Raw genomic sequence first — 25,017 nt, 5'->3', positions numbered from 1 at the left:
CACTCATTACATTTTCATGACAAACAGAAAAATTCATGAGCCAAAAAAAAAAAACCACAAACAAAAACAGGGGGAAGCTTATAAAACTAAATATGGATCTCAGCATTAACAGCTGAACAGAGAAAGGAATTAAAACGCTTTAATTAAAAAATCACGAGTGGATAATAAAGTGTGTAGAAACTGAAAATTTACAAACTATTTAAAACCTGGAATCGCTGACTGTTCAGTAACTACACAGATGGATCATGGGTGGTGGTGAACAGCAGAAAGGGTTATGGATGAATCTGCATTGTTCTAGCTGCTCCCCATGCCACCCGTCTCCGAGGAAAGCCTGTAACACAGAAACAGACAAGAACTCAAAGTTAGTTTTTCCCAGTGCCCAGCTACCCCTCACCTCTAGAACTTTCAGTCTGAACGGTAAAATGAAAAGGAGTACATATCAGCATTTCAGTATCAAGGGAGACATTTCAACACTTCTTGGATTAAAAAATGGTCCAAGTTAAACTACAATTTAAGTAAGATTCCTGAGGCAAATTATGTCAGAAGGAAAAAGAGAACCATGGAGAAGTCCTTCAATATACATTCTCTGAAACGTTAAAGGCTTTCTGGAGATATGCTACTCTTATTAACAAAGACCATTCTTGGGGGTGTAGATACTACTTAATCTCCCACATGCTAACACACTAACAAAACAGCCCTTTAGGAAAAACACTGAGCTGGAAGTAGCCTTGTGAGGGTAATGCTTAAGACAATTCAAAGAAGCCTTTAGTACAGCCTCCTGTACCTCTATCAACATAAAAAATATTACTATGAAGTAAGACAATTTTGAATGCTAACATGTTAAAGAGGGAAAAGCAAGCAGAGTAACTATAGGCCAATACTTTATTGTTCTCATGCCTAGATTTCAAGACTGAAGAGGAGAAAAAATTTTTGTTTCCACACCTTTATCTCACTAACTCCCTAAATCTATGGTCTTCTCATTGAGCCAAATTCTCCATCTAAGCATATCTGGCTTTCCTTTCTGTCTAAAACAGGTCAAGGGCTGGGGATTTAGCTCAGTGGTTCCAGCAGCTGCTTTGTAAGCACAAGGGCCCAAGTTCGATCCCCAGTACCAAAAAAAATAAATAAAACAGGTCATAAAATTCAATTTAGGGATTTAAGGGAAAGGTAATATGACTCACTGATATTAGGGACCTGACAAGACTCAGCCCAAGATTTTGATTAGAACAATGTGTATAAAGAGGAGGTTTCAGTTCAAAAAGTTACTTCATGAAAGATCTAAAATCACTTAGTCCTGGACATTGGTGCACACCAATGATCCCAACACTCCCAGAGGTTGAGGCAGGAGGATCACAAGATCAAGGCCAGCCTAACTACATAGTGAGACCCTATTTCAAAAAAAAAAATACCTATATGCATTTTCTGGTTAAGAGTATGACTGAACACACTATCTACTTTCCTTCTTCAACAATTAAAAGTCAAAAGCAAAGCCAAGGATTTGAGCTCAGTGGTGCCGTCACCTGCATCCCAAGCATAAAGTCCTGAGTTCAATCCCTGGTACCAAAAAAGTCACAAGCTGGCAAGAAGTGAACAAAACCAAGGATAAGGAAATTGAGCCTATTAATTAGTAGAGTTCTTCAATCATGGACTGTATTTATCCAGGTATGTTCATGAACACCTGTCATCCCAGCACTGGGAAGGCAGAGGCAAGAGGACCACCTCAATGTTCAAGACTAGGCTGGGCTACACAGTGAGTGTAAGGCGAGCCTGAACTACAAAATGAAATCCTGTCTCAAGAAAAAAAAAATCATGGACTGTATTTAAAGTAAAAAATTTTCTTCTCCTCCGCATAAAAAAGAATAGTTCTTAAAAGGGGGTACACCATGCCTGCCTCACTAGCCCAAGGTCGTGAGTTCAATCCCCCTACCAAAGGGGGAGGGCAGATTCTCACCAGGGATGGTGGTACAAACTCATGTAATTCCAGCACCCAGGGAAGTTACAGCAGAAAAATAAGGGAGTTCAAAACTAGCCTAGAACACAGCAATAAAAAAAAAAAAAAAAAAAAAAATCTATGCCCCACTCCATCCACAAAACGAGGGGGGTCAAAACCAGATGATCTAAAGCAAGGTAAACACTAAGCCCTGCATGAAAGGGTTCAGTGAGAACTGAAGGTCCAGAAAAGGAGCTTCTGTCTATAGTTTACAATCTACCCAAGAGGGTGGAACACTCTAGCCCCATTTGGTTAAAAAAAAAAAAAAAAAAAAAAAAAAACACCTCTCCAGAACTTACATCAATCCTGGACAGGGTGTTTTTGCAGGGGTAGAGTATTGGGTGAGGAGGCAGAGAGAAAGAAAAACCCAAACAGAAATATAAAGACCTGAAACTATGGGTCAGTGGTAGAGCACTTGCCTTGCAGATATGAGACCCAGGTGGGCTCCCTAGCACAAACAAAAAGAAATGCAAAAGAGAAGAAAGAAGGCAGGGAGAGAAAGCGGGGAGAGGGGGAGAGAAAGAGGCAAGACTGGGGAATGGGAGGGGCAAGGCAGGCAGTCAGAGAGAGGTAGACAGGCAGGCAGGCAGAGGGGTGCCACTATGCTAGAATTGATGGACCACATGAGGGAGCTCTAACCTTTAAAAAATTTGATACCAAAAGGCCAGGGATTTAGCTCAGGGGCACTGTGCCTGCCTTGCAAGCACAAGGTCCTGAGTTGGATCCCTGGAACAAGAAAAAAAAATGATAGTAAAGTGGTCATGGTAGTCACTTCCTTAAATATCTAGATTTCCCAACATCCCTTCCTTGGAGGATATTTATTAGGTTAAAAGGCCTTCTAATCAGGAATTAGATAAAATTTTTAAAAGACCAATCCCCCCTGGAGGGTAGGGCAGTAGTATCAACGTAACAAATCCTAACTACTGCAAGAACAGGTGAGAGCTAGACCACACATAATATAATAACTACAGCAAAAACTTCTAGCAGGACAATAGTTTGCCCCTCCAATTCTTCGTGTAGACTTACAGCATATACTACTACTAATAGGCTCAATCTGTGAGGGAAGAGCCATAACACCAGAGAATGAGACAATATACTGTACCATTAGTGAGTGAACAGCTAGTTTTTAACAACTTTAATCAAGGGCTGGGGATTTAGCTCAGTGGTTCTGATGCCTGCCTCACAAGCATGAGGGCCCAGAGTTCAATCCCTGGTACCAAAAAACAAACAAAAAGAACCCCCCAAAAAAACCAATGTCAATCAAAAGTAATGTGTGGAAATAGGGCATCAGAAGGAAAATTCTGCACATCAAGTTCTTTTCTCTAATGCTTTGAGGAGAACATACTTTCAGGACCTTGCCAATACCATCAATACATACTTTGGTTGAGTAAAGGAAAAAAAAAAAAAAAAAACATTGTGTATGTGTGTTTAGTAGTGCTGGAGATTAAAATGAGATACTCTGGGGCCAGGGATTTAGCTCAGTGGTGCAGTGCCTGTGCAAGGTCTTGAGTTTGATCCCCAAACCAAACAAAAAAACCCAGGTACTCATACTTGCTAGGCAAAAATGATCTACCACTGAGCTGCACATCCAGAGAGACCTATGCCCACTGTGGAATAAGAAAATAAGAAGCTGGGTGTGCAGCTCAGTGGTAGGGCACACTGCAAAAAGCTCTCAAAGCTTAACATCAAAAAGAAAAAAAAAAAGACTTTAAGGAAGTAAATACACTGAGTAAAAACAAAGCACTAATTGAAAGCACAAACTGTTGGCTTGTTCTGGGTAATCATATGATCTACAAGTTTAAATTCCCTCAGGGCCTTTTTTCGGTTATGTGAAGGGATTGATGAATTACAAACTGGTTGATCCCTAAGATTCTTTCAAATCTAAACCTAACTTCCTACTTATAATAGTGTTGATAGGACAGTGAAGGGTGGGCAGGGAATAGAAGGGTGAAGAAACTTGGCTGACTACTCAGCTGTTTTAGTCAGCATCTTACAAGTTCTGGGCAATGTCACCAATTGAATTGTTCAAGACCTTCCTAATGTCACATAAAGAGGGACAGTGCTCATTCACAACAATGTAGACTGAACTACTTAGAAGACTTATCCAACCCTGCCTTATCATTCTGGGTACAGAAATGTGCTCTTTGTGGTATATGCCTTGGAAGAGATTCTAACAATAACGACTCCCCGGAGGAAACAGCATCTGGGATGGGCACCCTTGTTCCCTGCTGTTGATAAGGTAAGGAATCTGAGAAACTTCTTCACTAAAGTGGCTACTTGCCAATTATAAAGGACCCTCAACATCTATCCAAACACAGGCACATCATTTTTGTGGGAATACTGAAAAAGGATTGTAAAAGTAACCTGGGAAACAAAAATGCCCAAGTCAGTTGTGTAGGCTTCCTGGTTGAATAGGCACAGGTCATAGGTTCCCACCCCTTTACCCGGCACAGCACACGGTAAACTAGGGTTCTTACTCTCGTCAACTTTATTACAGCTAGAAACACAAATCTGGCCAGGAAGGCCTGCCGATAGCTTAGCCATTAAATAATTTTTAAAAAAAGGTCAACTGGAGAAGCTTTTATTCATTAACACAGAGCCTAACACATTGTTATATTGCAAGGCAGAGTAAAGCTACAAAAAAAAAGATAACAGAATGAGAAAGAAGATCAAGAACTGTGGCTCTAGATAAAGAATTCAACAAGTGAGACTCAAACAGGCACTCAGCTGAAATGGCCTAAACCTAAACAAAGGTTTACTGTTGCCCCCCCCACCCCCACCCAATTTTATCCCAAGTAGTAAAAAGAAACCAGTCACAAGCTCACAATAGTTTGGTTCTCACCAGTATTAACAAAGGAAAACAAAATGAACCAACAACATTTGAGGATGTGCCTCAAGATATGCACTCAGTAGGGGGAGAATCTCTGTTTCTCGCTTTTCAGTTTGTTAGTTACACATTGCACCGCAGAAGTGGTGGTGGTGGTAGCTGAAGCCCCGGTACCCTTAGCAGCAGACACAACATTTAGAGCCAGGAGAGGGATGGGTTTCATGCCAAGCAGACTGGAGACACAAGGGGCGGTCGGAAGAGGGTTGGGGAGGCTGGAGGGTGCGTCGGAGGTCCCCGCTGTGGCGAGCGAGGGGGTGGTGGTGGAGGAGGAAGAAGAAGAAGAAGGGGTGGAGGGTTGAGAGAGGTTGATGCTGAGGTGATCAGGGATCGTGACGGAGGCTGCCTGGGAGGAGGGTTTAGCGTTTTCTAAACTGTAACAGAGGAAAAAAAGGAACAAAAAAAAGGGTGGGTGGAAGGGAAGACCACAAAAGGGAAAAAGTACAGGACAAAACCTCTTTAGTTCTATCAAGTAAGTGCCTTTGGTTGCCAATTAGGAAGACTTACTATCAACTGATGACAAGCTCTCTCTAGTCTCTGTCCCACCCTCTAAATATGTACACTTTGCCACCTTCCATTCCATGCTGCTATTTAAAACTGCTTTGGTGAAGAAAAAGCTGACAGACTGAGAAAATAATACATGGCATACTTTCTAGTTCTGAGACACTGACCCAACCCAGAAATCAGGAATGATTTTAGGCAGAGTATTTCAGGTAGAAAATAAAAGAATATTCAATCTCCAAACAAGAAATGCTTCACCCACCAATCAGATGTCAATTACCCATTTTAATGGAAAAATCAATTATCAATTATCCAATAAGCTCTGAATGTTAGATAAAATTTTTAAAATTGTTTTTTATTTAATGTCTGCTTATATAGCCACAGCAAATGAACCAATGTATAAGGATGGGAAGGAGCAAGAGATTACAAGGTAGCTCACTAATTTCAAACTTCAAAGAATGTAGCATTTTCAAAGAAAATTGCTAAGAACACAAGTGTAGATAAGAAAGAGAGCTTTTCTAGTGGGAGGTGGCAGAGTTATAAAAGACTCGTTTTTAACGAACATACTCTTCTAATGTCTAATGTCTGCTTTAGAGAACTGGAAGAAACTCAAGCACTACCAAAACACTTTTTTTTTTTTTCGGTACCGGGGATCAAACTCAGGTTCTTGCCCTTGCAAGGCAGGAGGCAGAACCACCGAGCTAAATCCCCGGCCCAAACATTCATGTTTTAAAAAAACAAAAATAATGCTGCTTCTACTCGTAAATACAGTCCAAAACCAGTAACTCTTCAAGAGCAGGAAGACTCCTCATTAAGACTCCATTTTGTTTATCTTTGTTCAGATTCAGCTGTAATCCATAAAGGTGGCAAGTAACTAGAGGCCCCAGACTGCCACCATGAAAACACTAGAGAGGCACAGCAAAAATGCTCAGAATCCATCAATGACAAACAAATAAATCCTTCTTGTCTAGTATTAATAAGAACAGCCAGATTGTTGTATCCAATTTGGGCCAAGATCAGAAAATGAAGACCAAACGTTATACATAAATAGTCTTTGTTTTCATGGTAAATGAAGCTTTAAAATTCTGACCAGAAGCCATAGCTTGGATAGTATCATTAAGTAGGATGATCCTGAATAGCCAGACATTAAATAAGAATTAATCCTAAAGAGTGATTCTAAGTAAAATTTTTCTGCTTCCTTAAAATATGGCCATTGACTTAATAGAAAAGCAGCCAGGCAAGCAAGTCAGATTTAAACATTTATAATTCAAACTTATCTGGTAACACACTAAAGGGCAAAAAGAGTCTTCCTAAAGCAGAAGAAAGCAATACCCAGATTCTAAGAATATGACTTTTGCCACTAAACTCATCTCCAACACCCTAATTAGAAACAAGAAGATAATTCTTGTCCATAACTTTTTTTAGTACCAGGGATCAAACTCAGGACCTTGTGCTTGCTAGGCTAAATCCCCAGCCCAACAAAGAGGGAACTGTTCACAAACAACCTCTGTGGAAAAGCTATCATTTTACTCTGAATACTAAGGATGAGATATGCTTGGCTGGTAAGCAAGAAAACAGATCTAAACATAGGAAATTTTTCTACATAAAGACTAGCAGTAGTACCTCAAAGAACAAAAACACTTAAGGAAACTCAGGACCGCTACTGGGAAGTGATAGCATCTTTAGCTAAGAACAAACACATGGCAGTCAGCGTTAAGCACAACAAGAATGAAGACTATGGCCAGGGATTTAGCTCAGCGGTGCAGCTGCCTGCCTTGCAGGCACAAGGACCCAAGTTTGATCCCTGGTACCCCCACAAAAAAAAAGAACGAAGACTACACTTAGGAATTCCATCCCTTATACTAGATTCAGGAACTCACATAAAACTTTCATGATGAGGAAACTAAATACTTATGAGAAAGGTGGAGGACCAGACAATATTCCCTAAAAAGAGAGACAACTAAGCATCTTGGGAAATGGGCTGCTAACACTGGCTTAAAGTATCATTAAAAAATAAAGAATGTGCTAAGGCACATAAGTTGAGAGAATAACAAAAATAAACATTGTAGAAGATGCTCATCTGACAATTGTCCTATATATATAACCTAAGTATAAATATTATCTTTGTATGACTAAGAGAAATAAAACCTCAGGAAGTAACAACAACAACAAAAAAAAAAACTCAGGAAGTCAATGACTAGAGGAATAAGAAGAAAATATACCTGGTATTTCTGAAAGATTCCCATACCTATGCCTTCCCTTTCCCACAAGTTCTGAGTAACAGAACATACTTGTAATTTGAAAAAAATGGATGTTTTCAGAGTAAATGGTGTGGCTGTCTCCAAAAAAAACTGTTCTGATGTCTCTTTACTCCATCATTCTTAATTAAAAGTGCTCTGGACCCCAAGTCTCTAATCAATGAGATATATTGTTCTATGCATGTGTAACAAGAGAAATGACTATTTGGATTTTGTCAGTACTGCTGCTCTAGCCGGAACACTATCCTAAATTAGCAAAGACATACATCATTCTTTCCACACCCCAAATCCCCAAACCAAAAATCAAATACAAGCAATCTATGTCACCCCATGCAAACTGACTATAATCTCTTTTTTTCTGCTACACTGTGACAGAAGCAAGCAGGACTAAACTTCCCACCCCCCAAATAACTCCATATATGGCAATCTACTGTAATACTCCAACACACATTATTGTGCTGTTATTAATAAGGTAAAAAGTAGGGCAACCTTACCTGACATTGATTAGATATTGAGCCAGGCTAATGCTGGCAGCAGATCCAGTGATGGTAACCTGCCTATCAGTAGATCCTTCCACTGGGTTCGCAATTTTGATCTGCGCCCCAGACATCTGACGGATCTCATTGATTTTGGCGCCTTGACGGCCAATTATGCAGCCAATCAACTTGAGGGGGGGAAAAAAGGCACACCAAATTAAGATTCACAGTGACTACATCCGAGAATTACATCCCTTCTAACTCCTAAACCTGTGTCTAAGAATACGGGAACAGAAACTACTACTACCTAAACCTACATTCCTTAACCATAAATTCCTGATCCAAAAACTGGAGTTCTAGATCCCATTTCAACTCCTGACCCATCCTTCTGACTACTTCAGATCACAGCCAACTTTGAACTCCTGGCAAGCATTTGCTCTTCAAAAAGCTTGGGATAAAAAAAGAAATCTTCAGTTTTGGCCACTAATGATAATTAAATACATCCACCATTGTTAGCATCTCACTACACTTAGTGACAAGAATTCTGAATAATTTCAAAATCTTCTGGCCTCAGAAAAATGGAATTACTTTAAATTTGTATTGTTCAATATTACAAACTGTAATATGTGTTTACTGAACACATGATTAGTGAGACTGAAAAATTCTAATTATCATCATCTTCAAAAATAATCACATATGGTCAATAAGTACCATGTTCAACAGCACAAATCTAGCATTCAAGGGCTACTACACCCAATACTTTAAAGATAAAATCTTATATTTGATACAAAAAGGTTCTTCCCACCTCATGCTAACCTTCATGAAATAGCTTTGTCAATTTTCTCTACCAAGTTTGTGCTCAGAATTCTGTAAACTTTTCTTTTTTTTTTGAGACTAGGTCTTGCTATTTATGTTCAGGCTGGCAAGGAAAGTCATGGTGATCCTCCTGCCTCACCTCAGTGCTGGGATTACAGGCATGTGCCAACACACTAGGCAGAATTCATTTTTTGGAAACAAGACCTCACTAAGTAGTCCAGATGGACCTTGAACTCACTCACTGTGGAGCCCAAGCTGGCCTCAAATTCAGCAATCCTGCCTCATCCTCCTGAGTGCTGGTATTATAGGTGTGCACACCCAGCCTCTATACTATTAAATTCTTAATGTGGTGTCTAACCTCATTTTGTTTTCTTAGGGCTTAATAGGACATTTCTATTCCTTAAAACCAATTCTCTTATTTTCATCCCATAAAATCCCACTACACTTACATCATTTGGAATGGTGAGTTCATGAGAAGTAGTCTGAGCAGATGCATCCAAACCTGCTAAAAGACAGAAGAGAGCAAAACAGTTCAATGCACAGCATTCAAAAACACACTGATTTGCACATAAAACTAACAGAAAGAAATTAAAACTGGAAACCCAGCATTGGCTGTTGGGATTCACCACTAACTTGGAAGCCTCCAAGGAGGAAAAGATGGGGGAGAGGGGTGTAGAAATAATGCTGGAATGGTTCTTCTGTACACTCAGAAGAGCTGATTTCATGCCATTTCCTGCAAAGCCCAGTCTATTAGGGATAGGGGAATGGAAGCAAGGGGTCAGGGGGTGTATCCTCAAACAGGACCAAAATCTAAACCAAAATCTAAACATCAAGTCCCTGTACTTCCACCCCTTTTCTGCTGTTGTGTTCCAATTTTCTCTCTCCCAATGCTCACTAGCACCAATGCCAGTATCATGCCTGTTATTGGGTACCATGGACTTTTGGCACACATACAGAGTTGCTTTAAATATACCTGTATCAGATTAACATCCTCCACCTCTATCCTCCCAACTTAGACTTAAAAGGTCAGATAAAATGAAAGGGCTGGTCAGGTGAGGGGAAACTCATTTCTCCAGATTCATTCTGTCTTTGGCTCAATTTGTTCTGGCTTTTGTTTAGTTTTGCAATGAAAAAAGAAAAATCCCATCAGGAAATACCCATATCCATCTATCATGACACCTGGACTGGACCAGGCCAGCTGGCTAACCCTTATAAAATCCCAGTCCTGCTCTGAACTACATTTTTTAGAAGGGGGTTGGCCAGATCCATCAAGGGACCCTCAGGGGCACCAGGCCCACCCCTTTGCTCTCTCAGCTCCTCTCTACCATGTGCACGTTGCTGGTATGGTTCATGGGTAGTGAAACAAGACTCCCACCAGTTTATTAATATAACAGTAGAATACTACAGATTTTTTTTTTTAATCATTACCCCAATAGCCTTTCACCTCTGGAGAGCTGGATTCAATGCCTGTTAAGATACAAGTGAAAATGAGTTTGGTGGTCTCATCCTAACCCTATCGGACAAGTTATTCCTTATACAGAAAAAAAAAAGCCCAAAAAACAAAACAAAACAAAAACAAAACAAAAAAAACTACACAATTTGGCACAACGGATTGTATCTACCCAAGTCTGTGAATAGCTGGTGGAGAGAAAGGGGGTGCTGATCAGATCAAGGGGGCAAGAGTTAGGATGGATTACAAGAAATATCAGCCTACCCTTTGCCTGACAAGCATCCCCACACCTCACCCCCAAACCTTCCAGGGCCTTTTTTTCTTTTAGAATAACTCACCCCAAATGAAAATCATGTTAATAAACACATTACCTCCTTGGGTTTAGCCACGGACAGGCTAAGCTTAAACCAGCAGGATGCTGGGTAACGAAGTTTGTTTTAAACAGATGTCAAGCTGAGACCTTGGGACTGGCCTCTTGTCTTGAACTACACCTCACAAAAATAAACACTGAGGTATCCATACCACTGAATCCGGTGTTGCCATGCGTCATGGGAAAGTGAGACTGTTGCATTGCCAACTGGTGCAGCTTGGTCAACTACAGGAAGAAATAAAGAGAGGTTGGCATTAGAAGAATAATAAAGCCAGGGCTCACGCATGTTCAATGTGAAAATGCAGAGCTCCTGATCCAAACTCTACTACTACAACTACAACAGAGGGTAGGTACTGGCCTTAGAATACAATCCTAGAGATGGGCAGAATATGAAGGGTGAGAATTAACAGAAAAGTGAGTTTAAGAGAATGAATGCATCTTGGGTATGTGAAAAGAAAAGCAACAACTCCCGCCCAACAACCATTCCCTTGTGGGCTACTTAATGAGTATTTGCAGCCATTGCAACAGTTGCCCCAGGGACAAGCACAGACAGGCTAGGTAAACAAACTGTGCAGTGGTGCTAGGGAAAACACACCATGCAGGGTTCCGCCAGTGTTAGGGATAAGGAAGGAAATGAGGAGGGCAGGGAGACTGCAAGAAGAGAGCTTAGAAAAAAAGCAAACTGGGTTTAGTATACACCACTGATGTCTACAGCTGTTTTTATTCACCTATATAAACTATCCTGGCTATTGTGAAACAATCCCTCCTCAGGTCTACCTCTCCTGGGGCCTACTACTAACCAAGAGCCAATCTCAACTTTCCAAGTCTAATGCGCTCAGCATCTAAAAAGCTTAGTAAGAATAAAGGAAGAGCACAGAAAGAAATGCCCTTAAACAAGGCTAAATACCAGCACTTTGAAATAAATTTTTAGTTAAGAAAAATTTTACTGAGTTGAATTCCCAGATGTTCAATTTCCTATCTTTTCCTGGATCAGTAAAGCCCTCCACCCCACTCCAAATATTTTGTTACCTCATGTTGAGGAGTACCAAAGGGCACATCCAATATTTCATACCCCCCCACCATGAAAAGGCAGGCTCTACTCAAGGAACCACAGTTCACTGTTAATTTAAACCATGCCCTGAGATGACAAATGACAGTAAATCATGGAACACCTCTTTTAGGTTAAGTAATCATACATGGAAAAGAATAGAAGACAATAATTTCCAGGGGTTAAATGTCAAAAAGCATACAAAATTCTACTAAGCACTGGTTAAAGATTATTTAAGGGCCAAAATAGGTGGTTCACCTTCAGAGGACTGCCAATGTTTAAGACCCAACTCATTTCGGGCTACTTGGGAGAAAGGAGTCAAGACAATTTTGGATGAAAGAGGGAGCTTTTCAAAACAAGAAGTAAAACCAAACTTACATCTGGCTGTGGAATGGCATACTGTCCTTGAATGGTATAGGCCTACAAAAGGAGGAAAAGAATTCCTATTAAAAACCAATCACGGACAGCCACCCAGTGGGAGGGGGAGGAGGGAAACAAGATTTCAACTAGCCTTGAAGCCAGAGATGAATTAGAGAATGGGGAGGCCAGAGAATGAGGCAGTAGATGGAATCTCACATATATAGTCAGACCCAAACTGGCCTTCTTTGAATCTTTAGTGACTATTTCAGAGACCCTATAAAGGTAGCCAAGTTCCCAACATTCAAAGCAAAATATATTTATCTCGTTCTTAGTGAAAATGTGGGAAGTGAGATTAAACAATGCCTCCACTGACCAAGCCCCTCCTCTTTCTCCCTGCATACAAGACAACCTAGGAGGGAAAATGTTTTCTTCCCTCCCCACCCCATCCCCTCTACCAACTGTGGTAATGTGAGTGATTTTTTTATCTGTACAAACTTACACAACATGTTTTGAAGTACTTCCCTTTCCCGAATTTTTCTCTAACATCTGCCTAAAGACCTTCAGTACACTAGAAGCTAGCTGGATCCCTAACACTAGGGAGATGACCACGGAACACAAAAATCACTGTGCCCTAAATCCTGTCTTTTCCCACCTCCCCTCCATAAAAAGCACTTGCAGCTCCCACTACGCCCTCCTCCCACCATACCATGACCTCCCAAAAAGGGAGCTGGGGTCTTCAGGGCAATGGGGTATGGGTCAAAGAGGAAAAGGGAAAAGGGAAGGGAAGGAAGGATTGGCTGGTTAACAGAATGTGAAGCTTCTCACATCACTGCAGCCAGTACCCCCAAAAGTACACCCAAGGTAGGGGTGGGAGAAAGGTGAAAATAGGGTGGGAGGAATGGGACAGGGGGAGGAGGGGTTGAACAAAAATAAAAAATAAAAAATAAAAAAAAAATAAAAAAAAAAAAGAATTGGTGTTACCATCTGGTGGGCTACGCGGCCTGTGTGAAATGAGGTGGGGGGGTCAGTCCAGGTCCCCGTGGACAGGTGGTGTCCACAGCACAAAAATCACCAGCGCCACTGGCCCCCCGCGTGTTGGCAGTCTCGGCTGAGGCGGAAGGATTGAGTGAGCCTTGGAGACTGAACATCCCCTCTCACCTCTAGAGGTGGTCCCTCCAGGTCAGGGTTGAGGCACATGGACGGGGTGGTGTGGGGAAAGCTCGCACTGTCGCTGCCTGTGCTGTACCTGTCCTGTGGATAAATAGAGGATTTCAGTCTCCAGGGCTGTCAATCCGGCACCTTGTCACCAGCATGAAATTCACACAAAAAAAGTTGTTTAATTTTCTTTTTCCTTTAAAAAGGAGCTCACAACACATTTGAAACGAGCTGCAATCAGTAAATTAAAAAAAAAAAAGTTACCTAGTGGCAGATTTCACACTGCACAATTGGGTTATTTTCAGCAAGAATGAAGGGTGGGACAACAGCCGATGCCAGCTCCTGGTCAGTGTGGGACTAAGTTGAACCCCTACAGAGCTCACTTTGCCACAAAGCAACAAAAGACACAGGTCCATCTGTGGACACTGTATGAACTGGTCCATACAAAAAAGGTCATGGGAATGATCCATGAAAGGGTAACTCATGAAAGAAGCTGCAAGCTTTATTAAAGAGTGGTCAACTGAATAAAAGGGAGGGAGGGCAGGGAAGCAAAGAGGTATAAAGAGGGGAGGAAAAGGAGGAAAAAAAGGAAAGGAAGAACTTAAGTAGATAGGACTGCTGCCAGTAGATAGGGACTTCTTTGAATTCAAAATGGGAGGAGAATCCAGAAGAGCTAGAACCTGGAGTTCCAGGTAAAAAGGGAAAATTCCTAAAGCTAACCCTCCTCACTACACTGGTCTCTAAGCCTTTGCTTATCCTACCTAACATACAGACTGACAGCCCTTTCACCAATTTATACAAAGCTACTACTGCTAATGAAAGGTACTAACCTGCCCCAATAACTCCGTGACATGATTAACTTCTTGTAAAGCTTCCAGAACTATATAATGAACCTACAGTTCCCCAATTCAGTTAAATGTGAGAATGTGAGTGAGATGGACTTCAGTCTATGCTTCCCTTCTAAATGGCTTCTGGGTCAAATACAAATAATATTGTGTTAAAAGACTCGGTGGGGGGGCCTAGGGATTTGGCTCAGTGGTTCCACCGCCTGCCTCACAAGGTCCGAGTTCAACCCCCGTACCTCCCCCCACAAAAGAGTCATTTTTTTAACAGGCTAGACTCAAGTGGAAAAGGTACTTTGAGTAACACTTTTGCTCATGCAGCTACCAAAACAAAGGATGCTATTTCAATCTGAATCTCAGTATTTTAAAAACTGAACTACCTACTCCTCAAATACTAACCAAAGCATAGAACGACTATGGTGCTTCTCCATGTTCTTGTCATACAAATCTGAGAACAAGCCATGTGTCAAAGATGAAAAGTTTAGGTTGGTGAAGAAGGAGCAGGAGGTCAAGGGAGTGCTTTGGTGTTCTTGCTGTAACACCAAAGTTTACAGCACCACAGCCCAACATGCTCTTCCCCCTATTCTGGCACGCTGAACTTTTACCCCAGCTGATTTCAGTTATGCCAAACAGGTTCAAACCAGTGTTTACAAGGAAGAGCCTGAGGGACAACATACTGGAGTTTCGGAATGAAGGGGTAGGAATAGGGGAGGGGAGGTGGAGGGAAGGGGAAGTTTGTAAGGCACTCAAGTTCAGGAGTCCTCAATTTGAGACCAGGATCCAGATCTTCAGAGGTTCAATTCTGCTACCTTTACTCAGGCCTCTAAAGATTACCCCATACATACAAAAGCATGGATGGAGTGGGAGTAGGGACAGAAGCAGTGATATCAAGGCAATTTAACTTTGTTCTATACCATAACCCACTTTAAATTACTAAATAAGTTACCTCTTCCGAGTGCCTACAAAACTTCCATTGCCTGCTAAAAATTAAATAAGGGCTTGGCATTCAAGGCTTTCTCCAGTACAAAAAATGAAACTACAAGCAAGTCAAACTATGCCAGAATATAGGTCTGAGCAAGCATGCAGAGTGGGTTTGGTGTACTGCTGGCAAAGTTGACATTTGAAATATAATCTGTTCACCGTAGCCCATCAGTAAGAATTTTCTTACCTGACCACCTGCAAAGATGACTGGAGAACTTGATGGCTTGGGCCGGTACGGGATGGTCACGCCCTTCGGGGGGGACTGGGAGAGAGTCAGAGGGGAAAAAAACAAAAAGAGATAAGGTTTCAAAGCTGCTTCAGCTGTGTGGCTTTAGCACACACAGGTCAGTTAAATTAAAAACTTTTATTTTCATCCCCTTGCCCAGCAAGTTGTCTCTAGCTAAACCTAATCTCAAATTACCCAGTATCCCCCACCCTCACTTTATTTTTAGTTCAGGCTGGCCTTGAGCTCACCACCTAGACCAGGTTGGCCTTAAACTCAGAGCATTCCTCCAGTCTCAGCCTTCCAAACGCTGGGATTACAGGCATGCACCACCACATCCAGCCTAGTACTTTCCTTTAAACCTTAAAATGGTTCATGGACTACACATCCTATGCTATTCTCATCAAGGCAAGTAGCCTTGAAATAATTTTAGGCACTAGACCATGTTATAAATCTTAAATTTTACAAGCAGGAAATACTTCCACATGTACATTTTAAGTTGGCAATTTTTAAGATCTTACATTTTGATCTAAATAGGAAATAAAGAACCCAAGTGTTATGGCTTGGTTAATACACATACCATCTGTAAATAGTTCAAAGATGTCAATGAAGGTTTTTCTATACTTTACTTGGAAATTAAACTTTCTTTTCTGAAAGGATCAGCTCCACAGAACTCTACAAGTTTAACTGCCCTTAATTTTGCTATTCTTTTAATAGACTAATTATTACAGGAACTCATAAGGCATTCAGAAACACATGGTGACACATGCCTGTAATCCCAGCATTCTTAAAGACCAAGGTAGGAGGAACTCAAGTTCAAACACAGCCTGAGCTACATTACAGTGATCTAGCAAGACTGCCTCAAAATAAGGGAAAAGAGGGTGCTGTAGCTCAGTGTGAAGCCCGCGGGTTCAATTAGTGGTGTTGGGGTGTGTGACAGTACAGCATTATGAATACATTTCTTAATTCCAATATAACTGCCATTCTGTGTCCTTTTTGTTGTTGTTTTTGGGGTTTTTGTTTTGTTTTGTTTGCAGGGATTTTTGGGGGGTTGGTTTTTTGAGACAGGGTCTCACTATATAGTTGAGACTGACCTGGAACTCAAACTCACTATGTAGCCCAGGCTGGTCTCCAACTCATAGGGATCTTCCTGCCTGAGTCTCCAAGTGCTGGGATTACAGGTGTGCACCACCACACCCAGCAGTATGTCTTTCTTTAAAATAGAAACTAAAGAATGTGTGAAAGTTCCCCGTAACCAAATGCAGCATTGCAAAAGGAACTTAAGTGTCTCAGGAACCTAAACGCAGCTTTGCTCTACTAGGTCCAAGTAGTCAATCTTCCCATCTTCCCCTACCAATTCTGCTTAGAATTGCTATGAACCAAAAGTTCATTGCTGCTTAGCCATTTCTATTTTTACAGACCGTAAGTAAAATCAAAGATGGGGAAAGGAAAATATGAACTCAAGGAATTTCTTTCCCCACCCGCCATCGGAGACTTCCAACAGCTTCACCTAATTCTAGTCTTACTAAATATAGATCAGTTCTTCTGTCCTCAGAATCACCCTGCCCCAACTCCCAGCATGAGCCTGAGGGCTTACCTCCAACATGACCACGCAGATCTGTTTGACACACTCAATGATGGATTGCGGAATGCCAGCAATAGTGATAGCCCGCTCAGTTGAGTTGGGGAGCATATCCCCGGCCACTTGAACCTGAGCCCCTGTACTCTTTGGGTAAGAAGAAATTGAGAATCAGAAACAACTCATGTTCTTCCAATCCCTCCCAGTCTCAAATCTATCCCATCTCCTCCTTCCTATTATTCCCTTATTTCACATAGTGGTTTAATGGAAGTTAAAAATAAATTCGCCTCTGAAAGACAATAAGCCTAAATTTAACCTACTCTCCAGAAATAGGTCCTAGACAGTTTCTTTTCAGCAAGTGATAGTTCCATAGGCCAAGCTAGGCATGGTGGTACATGCCTGAGATCCCAACTTACAAGGCTGAGGCAGGATCACCACAAATTTGAGACCAGCCTATACTACACAGCAAGACCCTATCTCAAAATCTTTTTAAAAAGATAGTTCTAAGGGAAAACAAAAATCTCCACAGATATTATTCACCTCTCATTTATTACACAATATTGATGTCAAATCCATTCTATGTGCCAGGCATCATTTCAAATACTTTCCGATATATTAACAAAACTAACACCTGTTCTCACAGCATTTACAAGGTTCCCAAGACACCAACAAAATTTCATCCCAACACCAACTCTGGTAATCCCCAGATACAATTAAAAACTTCCAGCTTCCATTATTAAAAAGGGAATAGGAAAAATAAAGGGAATGGGGGCCGGGGATTTAGCTCAGTAGCACTGCACCACAAGGTCCCAAGTTCAATCTCCATTACAAAAAAAAAGGAATAGGAAACTGGACATCATGGTGTCGCATGCCTGTAATCCCATCACTTGTGAGGCCGAGGCAGGAGAATCATTGTGAGTTTGAGGCCTGCCTAGGAGGCCGTCTCCAAAAAGGGAGCGGGGGGACAGGATTAGAACTATATCCTATAGCCCAGTGGTGGTTAGTTTGGCCAAGAAAATATAATTACATATCTAACTATTGTCACTTTGTTTTTTTGTGTTTTTTTGGTACCGGGGATTGAACTTGGGTCCTTGCGCTTGCAAGACAGGCCACCGAACCGCTGAGCTAAATCCCCAGCCCTTGTCACTTTGATTATGAAAATTACAGCCTCATGGGAAAGTTACCAAACTATGCAAAGTTACAAAAATGGAAATCATGTGCAAGAGTTGGAAATCTTAGTAAACTTTCTCATATTCTGGTCATTTTGTGCTGTTTTGGTAATGAGAATTGAACCTTCACACCTACTAAATCTGCAGCCCTTTTAATTTTGAGACAGAGTCTTGCTAAATATCTGCCCATCCTGGGCTAGAATTTAGTCCTCCTGCCTAAGTCTCCCAGAATACAGGCGTGCCACAACTCCCAGCTGTGGTTGGTATTAAAATTTATGAATTGGGGGGAAAAAAAAACCTGAATTGAGCCAGGCAGTGGAGCTCACATGTAATCTCAGATACTCAGGAAACTGAGGCAGGACTGCTTACATTCATGAGTTAAGACCAGACTAGGCAATATAGCAAGACACCATTTAAAAAAAACAAAGGAGGATAGCAAAATAACTGGGGCAAGCAGCTTGGTACAAGAGTGCTTAACTAGCATGCTTAGAACCCCAGGTTCCATCTCCAGCATACAATAGTAATTAAAAAATATCTATGAGATGTTAAATCAATCAATTGTGTAATAACTTCCATTACCAGTATACATAGTATAACCTTCCCAAACTGATACGTTAGTAAGTCTTCTGATCTAATGCAAGATATTCCTAGCTACCTTAAAAACTAACATAGCCACATTTGGAAGAAATACCTCTCGTATTTCCTTGATCTTACAACCGCCTTTTCCAATGAGAGAGCCACACTGACTAGCAGGGACCACCAGCCTCAGAGTGACCGGGGGTCTACTGGCAGCTGTGCTATTGGTCATCGAGCTGCTGATGTCCTATTAAAAAAATAAAATAAATTAGGATACCAGAGAGACAGACAAGTTTAAACAGATCCCTGAAAACCCATAACTTTCATAAATAAACCACTTACAAAAATCTTGATCTTGTACAAGACAAGTCACATCATTAACTAAACTGACAAGGATCAAATACCAAACTCCCAACAATTTAAGAGGAGAACGTTTTTTACAAACTCGTCAGAAATAGCATAAATTTGGGCCGGGGATTTAGCTCAGTAGTACCATGCCTGCCTCACAAGCTCTAAGTCAAATTTTCCTTCATCTTGGAAAATTACACTTGAAAACAGAGGAAAAACAACTATTTTACAAATTAAGAGTTGAATAAGCAATGGAAAAAACATTTAACATTTACTAAAACAGTAAAGAGATAATAAGCTGAGTCACGTGGTGGTGTGGCCAAGTGGCCAAGGCGCTAGATAAGCTAAGCATGATGATGTATGTCTGTAATCCAAGCATTCTAGAAGGCTGAGGCAGGAGGATACAAATTACTCCTTTGGGTAATTTAACAAGACCCTGTCTCAAAATTTAAAAAGCACTGAGGATGTAGTGTAGTGTGAAGGTTTAGGTAGGTTCAACCTGCACAGTATCACACACCCACACAAAAGATGTAAATATTGTAATCCAATTCAAATCAAGTCTGTGATCTTACAGAAACCAAAGATTACAAAGTTAAACAAAAAACAAAAAACAGGCTTAGTGTGGTACACCTGTGATCTCAGTGTTATGGGAGGCTGAGGCAGGAGGACCACATTTGTACCTTGCCTGGGTAACACCAACTTAGAGACCCTGTTAGAAAAAAAAGACCACAGAAGATGATGGTACATGCCTGTAATCCCAGCACTAGTCCAGTCTGAAATATGTAGTAAGATCCTGTCTCAAAAACAAAAGTTTAACCTTCTATAAATTATGTGGGGCCAGGCATGGGGCCATGTGCCTGTAATTCCAGCACTCTGGAAGGATGAGGCAGGAGGATCCTCAAGTTTGAGACCAATCTAGACAGCTTAGAGACTGAGTCAAAATAACAAAAAAGGGCTGAGGAAGTATCTTAGTGCAAAGGATCTGGGTTCACCCCAGTACCAGACCAAAAAAAAAAAAAAAGTAAGTAGTTTAATTAAATACCACTTTTCTCAGCCTAATCTCCAGGTCAGTTAGACTGGGAAACTACTTAAGACCCTGAAGTCAAGCATGTTTCCTCCTTAAACAAAAAGTATGTTCCCCATTTATTTAAGCCACCAATTCTGGAATAAAAGGATCCTGCAACTCAAGACCTTTGTAGGGCTAGAGTGTAGCTCAGTGGCACAGCATTTGCCAGCATGCACAAAGATGTGGGTTTAAATCTCAACAAAAACCAACAAACAAAAAAAATTTTGCTCTGGATAAGATTTTAGGTAAAAAAGATTTCACACACCATTAAGTACCAACCACCAACCAACCAATACTCTTCTGCCTGTGGTAGTATCACCTGCACAATTAGCTGCATTAAGGCAGAAGGGGAAAAGAGCTAAGCATGTGACCTAGGACAATGGATATTCCAACTCTGAAGGTTTGATGGGGGGGCCTTTCTAATAAAATCCCTGACATGGTTATTTTTCATCTGATAACCTACTGCTCTCTCCTTTCAAGTATAATCTTGACACACTACTAGTGTTTGTGCGTATATACTTTTTTAAAGATACATACACATTTACTATAAAACCCAAAGTTGAAAATGTGTTAAGTGTTTGGCAGGACTTCTAATAAAAGCACATTAATTTAGTTCACTCAACTTTTAAATTAGAGTATAAAGTTCACTGAAGCAGCAAAGGTACACTTTCAAAACTGTTGGCCAAAGCCCAGGTATTTAGCTCAGTGGTTCTGCCACCTGCCTCACAAGCGCAAGGACCCAAGTTCGATTCCCATACCCCAAAACAAACAAACAAAAACAATCTGTTGGCCAAGAAATTTAAAAGAGATGAGATGAGAGATGAGATATTTAAAGGGGCTGGAGCATTCTCAGAAGGGGAGCATTTGCCTAACACACTGGATGCCCAGCACAGCTAATAAAAACTAAAAACAAGAGTATCTCTTCTACTGAACTATGTAGCCTAGGTAGCCTCGAATGCAAGGCAATCCTCCTGCCTCTGCCTCCCAAGTGCTGGGATTACAGATATGCACCACCACAAGTGCTACTTACTGTAAGGGACTAAGTTAAGAGGATTTGAGCCCAGGAGTTTTGAGATCAGTCTAGGTAACACAGTAGCGCCCCTACTGAAAAAAATAATAAAAATAAAAACAAAAAAGAACAAACCTCTTCCAGTTTGTCAATGATCATAGCAAAGGCTTTGAAGATGGCATTAGTGGGTCCAGCCAAAGTGATAATTCGTTCAGGACAATTCCCTTCTGAGATGTTGATACGTGCACCACTCTACATAAGGATAAGAAACAGAAGTACTTTAACAGACTGAAAATACCTGACAATGTACAAGATACATACAGGGACAAAAACTGCCTACGAATAAAAGTCAGCATCATTTTAAAAACTGTTCTATGTTTGTCCTTGAAAACAGTCTAGACCAGCTGCCTCAAGGTTTGAATTACTTCTGAGATGTGTTACAAAACTATTTCCCAGCACACTGTCGTTACAGAAATCTTGAGCCACAGCTGGGCATGGTGGCCCATGCCTGTAGTCCCAGCACTGAGGAGGATAAGACAGAAGGATCACCATGAAAGAGACCAGTCTGAGTTACATGGCAAGAGCCTGCCTCAAAAGCAAAAAAAATATTTCTTGAGCCAGGACTGGGAATATAGCTTTAGTGACTGAGCACTTGCCTAACATGTTCAAGGCCCCAGGTTTGATCCCCAGTGCAATAAAAATAAAAAAACAGAATCAGAAAATGACACTTTCCCTATTAAGATCTTCCTACAGACCCTTCACTTGTCATGGTTAACAACCCCAAAGTCCCTTATAACTTACCTCCTCGCGCATCTTCTTAACTGATTCTCCTTTCTGTAAGAGTAAAAGTCCAGCATGAGCTCCAATTGCTATTTCAACCCAGGGTAACTAAATAATTATTTGAGTTGAAGAAAAATATTCTTACCTTTCCGATGATACTGCCAACTTCCTGCAATGGACAAAACTAGTGTCAGTAAGAGGAAACTCAAAAACATTATTATAAAAAGGAGTTTCAGCCAGGTGTGGTGGCACACACCTGTAACCCCAGAACTTTGGAGGCTGAGACAGGAGGATCACTGACAGTTCAAGGCCATCCTGGGCACATAGTGAGTTCAAGGACAGCCTGAACTACATAGTGATGCCCTGTCTCAAAAAAAAAAAAAAAAAAGTGATTTCTATCTAGGCAGGCATAGTGGCACATGCCTGTAATCCTAGCACTTGAGAGGCTAGGTAGGAGGACTGCTGTGAGTTCAAGGACAACCAGGGCTACATAGGGAATCCAAGGCCAGCCTGAACTATACAGAAAGACCCTTTCAAAAAAAAAAAAAAAACAAAAAAACAAAAAACACCCCAAACAAACAAGAAAAATAATTTCTAACTGTTCAGCTAGCCAACTACTACCTCTACTAACTAAATACTACCCTCAAGGGATGAAAAGATTTTACAATATATGGAGGGGCAGCTTGTTCTGTTCTTCACTCAAGAATTCAAGAGTGAAGCTATCATTAAGAGTGAAGCTATAAAAAAAACAGGTGAAGCTGCTGAATTTTGAAGACTAACCATACAGGAGATTAAGTACATAACTCTGTATTTAACATAAATTATTTTTTAAATTATCAACTATGCCCCCTTTGAAGTTCTTAAAATTATCTGGGAAATCTGTAACTTATAGCAAGATCCATTAGAAAAATCTTACCACCCAGGCAAGCAGCATTTGGCTCTAACCTCTAGCTAAGCCCTTCCTGTTCAGTGGAGCTTCCTACTAAAATCTGTCCATTTCCCCATCACTTTCACATTTATTTCATTAGAGAAGAGTGCTAAAGCCAGATGTCCCACAGTGCTAATCTGATGAGCTCCAAGATGCAGGTCTGCTCTTCCTGCCCCTCCCTTAGCAGTTACTATGACCCAATTTTCCAAATTGGTGCATACCTTTCCATGCATAAGTAGCCGGATGGTGAGAGTGACATTTAATCCACCTTCAATCACACCGGTGTCCATGTTGAGTATTATGGGGAGCTGGACTTTGAGTGGTCAAGTCTTTGGTCACTGGCAGGGGTCAAAGCCAAAAACTGAAATGCAAACATGACCAAAATCAGAGAAGGAAAAGAGGAATAATTTCTCAATTATTTTCACCATTATCAGTATTTTCTAATTATTTTCCTTAAACAACAACCTACCAAACTCATACACACTGAGCACAACTGCAGAGCAACATTACAGTTCACGTTCTATTATAATACATAGAAGGCAACTTTCCAGTTTGCTCGCATTAATAAGAGGGTTTCTGCTGACTCTCAGATGAAGAACATTCCCTTCACTGGCAACGGTTCTAAGGGAACTGCTGAACATGCACCCAGTTGTCCTTCAGCAGAGCAGGCTTCAAAGAAAGATTCAGAAATACCTGGGCAAACCTTTAACCAAGTAAAGTAGGAAGCAAAAGGACCTACTGGGCAGAACAGAAAGCTAGGGAACACATAAATTTGCTTACAGTAGTAGCACTAATTTCTAGATAAAGAAATTAGATGCATTCCATATAACAAATTTCAGATACTAACGGATGACATTAAATGTTTTTTTAAAGGTTTAGGTCAACAACCTCTCCAAAAATTTCATTATCTGAGATACTGCCAATGTATGCCAGGGTTCCATACTGTCCTTTGGGATATGACTATACAGTTAAGTATAACTGAGTACTTTTCTCCTGTTTCTTCTCCCAACACAACTTGACGGTTACACATGAGAAATTTTCCTTTTATTCAAAGAAAACAAATCAAAATAAAACCCGTATCGCTAAAAATGTATGTTGTTATTGTTTTAAACAGCAATGTTTTCTATCCAAGACAGTTTTTCCTATTCATGCTCTGAAACTATGTTCCAAATAGTTCCATTCTGGAACAACCAGTGATGTATAGAAAGAGAATTTGGATTTGGATGTCTTTTGTCTTCAGTATCTTCTAAGCACCTAATTCTGATAGCTTTTAAAAGAATCTCTCCCGTTGTCAAATTTCTCCAATAACATGGTAAGTAGCCATCCCTTCAAAAGGGAAAAACAATGATCTCTCCTACAGCTAGTTTCCACCTTCACAAAACCAGTTTCAAATGGGCTGTAGCACAAAGTCCATACATACCCTGAAATGTTTTTAAATTAAGTGCCACCCCATTCTGCATATGGCAATTTGTTCCCTGGCTATTTCAGAATATAAGTGATTATATAAGTGCATCTCCAAACATCTCTTCCTTATTTTTCAGTAGTACAGTTAATTGCTGCCAAAACCCCACAAGTTGACACTTTTCACTCATGGAAAAACAATGCTTGGCAGGAGGTTGAAGCGTTGGGTCTTTCAGCATTATTTTTAATAAGATATGGTAAAAGTCTGACAGTTTAAGTAGTGTTCTCTTTCAGATGTAACAGGAAGCATTTATAAATACCACAGTGCTGCAAATTCCAAAGAGCAAGCAAATTAAAAATGTGAAGCCATTTCTTGAGGTAAAGTACAAAGGTGCATTTTTAACTCCAAACCATGTAATACTCCCAAGAAATTTTGCCATCTCTCTCCTGACTAGTAAGTCACTATACATGTATCCCGTCCCAGGAATCCAGCTGTTAATCCTGCAATGTATTACTCTTCTATAAATAGCTTGGTCTGGGTTTTTATCGGCAGGCATTTTGTCATTTCAAAATTCGTTACCCATAAAGAATGTTCCGAATAACTCGCTAACTGGGAGCCCCCCTCCCCTCGGTCATCCAAGCATTTTCCACTTAAAAAAAAAAAAGCCCCCGCTTTTTCCGACTAGAAAAGAGAGGAGAAATAAATTGTTCGGTCATGGGGGGGCGCTGCGATTCAAGGGGAGGGGCCGAGCGAGTAGCGCCTCCTCGTGTGGCTGCGCCAGCGCCTGACCCCCGCGGGGAGCCGCG

General features: G+C 40.9%; 1 protein-coding gene across 17 annotated transcripts in view; it reads right to left on the bottom strand.

Moving 5' to 3' along the window:
• Window positions 1–122: 122 nt before the first annotated feature.
• The window catches only part of Pcbp2 (poly(rC) binding protein 2), a 25,335-nt gene continuing 440 nt past the window's right edge, over window positions 123–25,017 (bottom strand). The window contains exons 2-15 of one of the 17 annotated variants that reach the window (XM_010609343.2): window positions 23,031–23,170; window positions 22,027–22,050; window positions 21,903–21,935; window positions 21,237–21,353; window positions 18,794–18,925; window positions 16,952–17,080; window positions 15,319–15,405; window positions 13,312–13,404; window positions 12,172–12,213; window positions 10,898–10,970; window positions 10,354–10,392; window positions 9,375–9,430; window positions 8,128–8,297; window positions 123–331 (exon numbers count right to left, since the gene is read on the bottom strand). In XM_010609343.2, the coding sequence (XP_010607645.1) occupies window positions 295–331; window positions 8,128–8,297; window positions 9,375–9,430; window positions 10,354–10,392; window positions 10,898–10,970; window positions 12,172–12,213; window positions 13,312–13,404; window positions 15,319–15,405; window positions 16,952–17,080; window positions 18,794–18,925; window positions 21,237–21,353; window positions 21,903–21,935; window positions 22,027–22,050; window positions 23,031–23,099 (1,101 nt within the window). In that variant the 5' untranslated portion in view covers window positions 23,100–23,170 and the 3' untranslated portion in view covers window positions 123–294. Of the gene's footprint in view, window positions 332–4,825; window positions 5,249–8,127; window positions 8,298–9,374; window positions 9,431–10,353; window positions 10,393–10,897; window positions 10,971–12,171; window positions 12,214–13,311; window positions 13,405–15,318; window positions 15,406–16,951; window positions 17,081–18,793; window positions 18,926–21,236; window positions 21,354–21,902; window positions 21,936–22,026; window positions 22,051–23,030; window positions 23,171–25,017 lie in introns of those variants that run through there. The other 16 variants (XM_019205273.1, XM_010609344.2, XM_019205274.1 and 13 more) reach the window with 16 other exon arrangements.

Source organism: Fukomys damarensis, unplaced genomic scaffold, assembly GCF_012274545.1.
Source record: "Fukomys damarensis isolate Sample0158 unplaced genomic scaffold, DMR_v1.0_HiC HiC_scaffold_15, whole genome shotgun sequence".
In the NCBI taxonomy this organism is placed as follows: domain Eukaryota; kingdom Metazoa; phylum Chordata; class Mammalia; order Rodentia; family Bathyergidae; genus Fukomys; species Fukomys damarensis.
The sequence above is the reverse complement of the archived record's forward strand: the minus strand, read 5'-3'. Positions and strand labels throughout refer to the sequence as shown.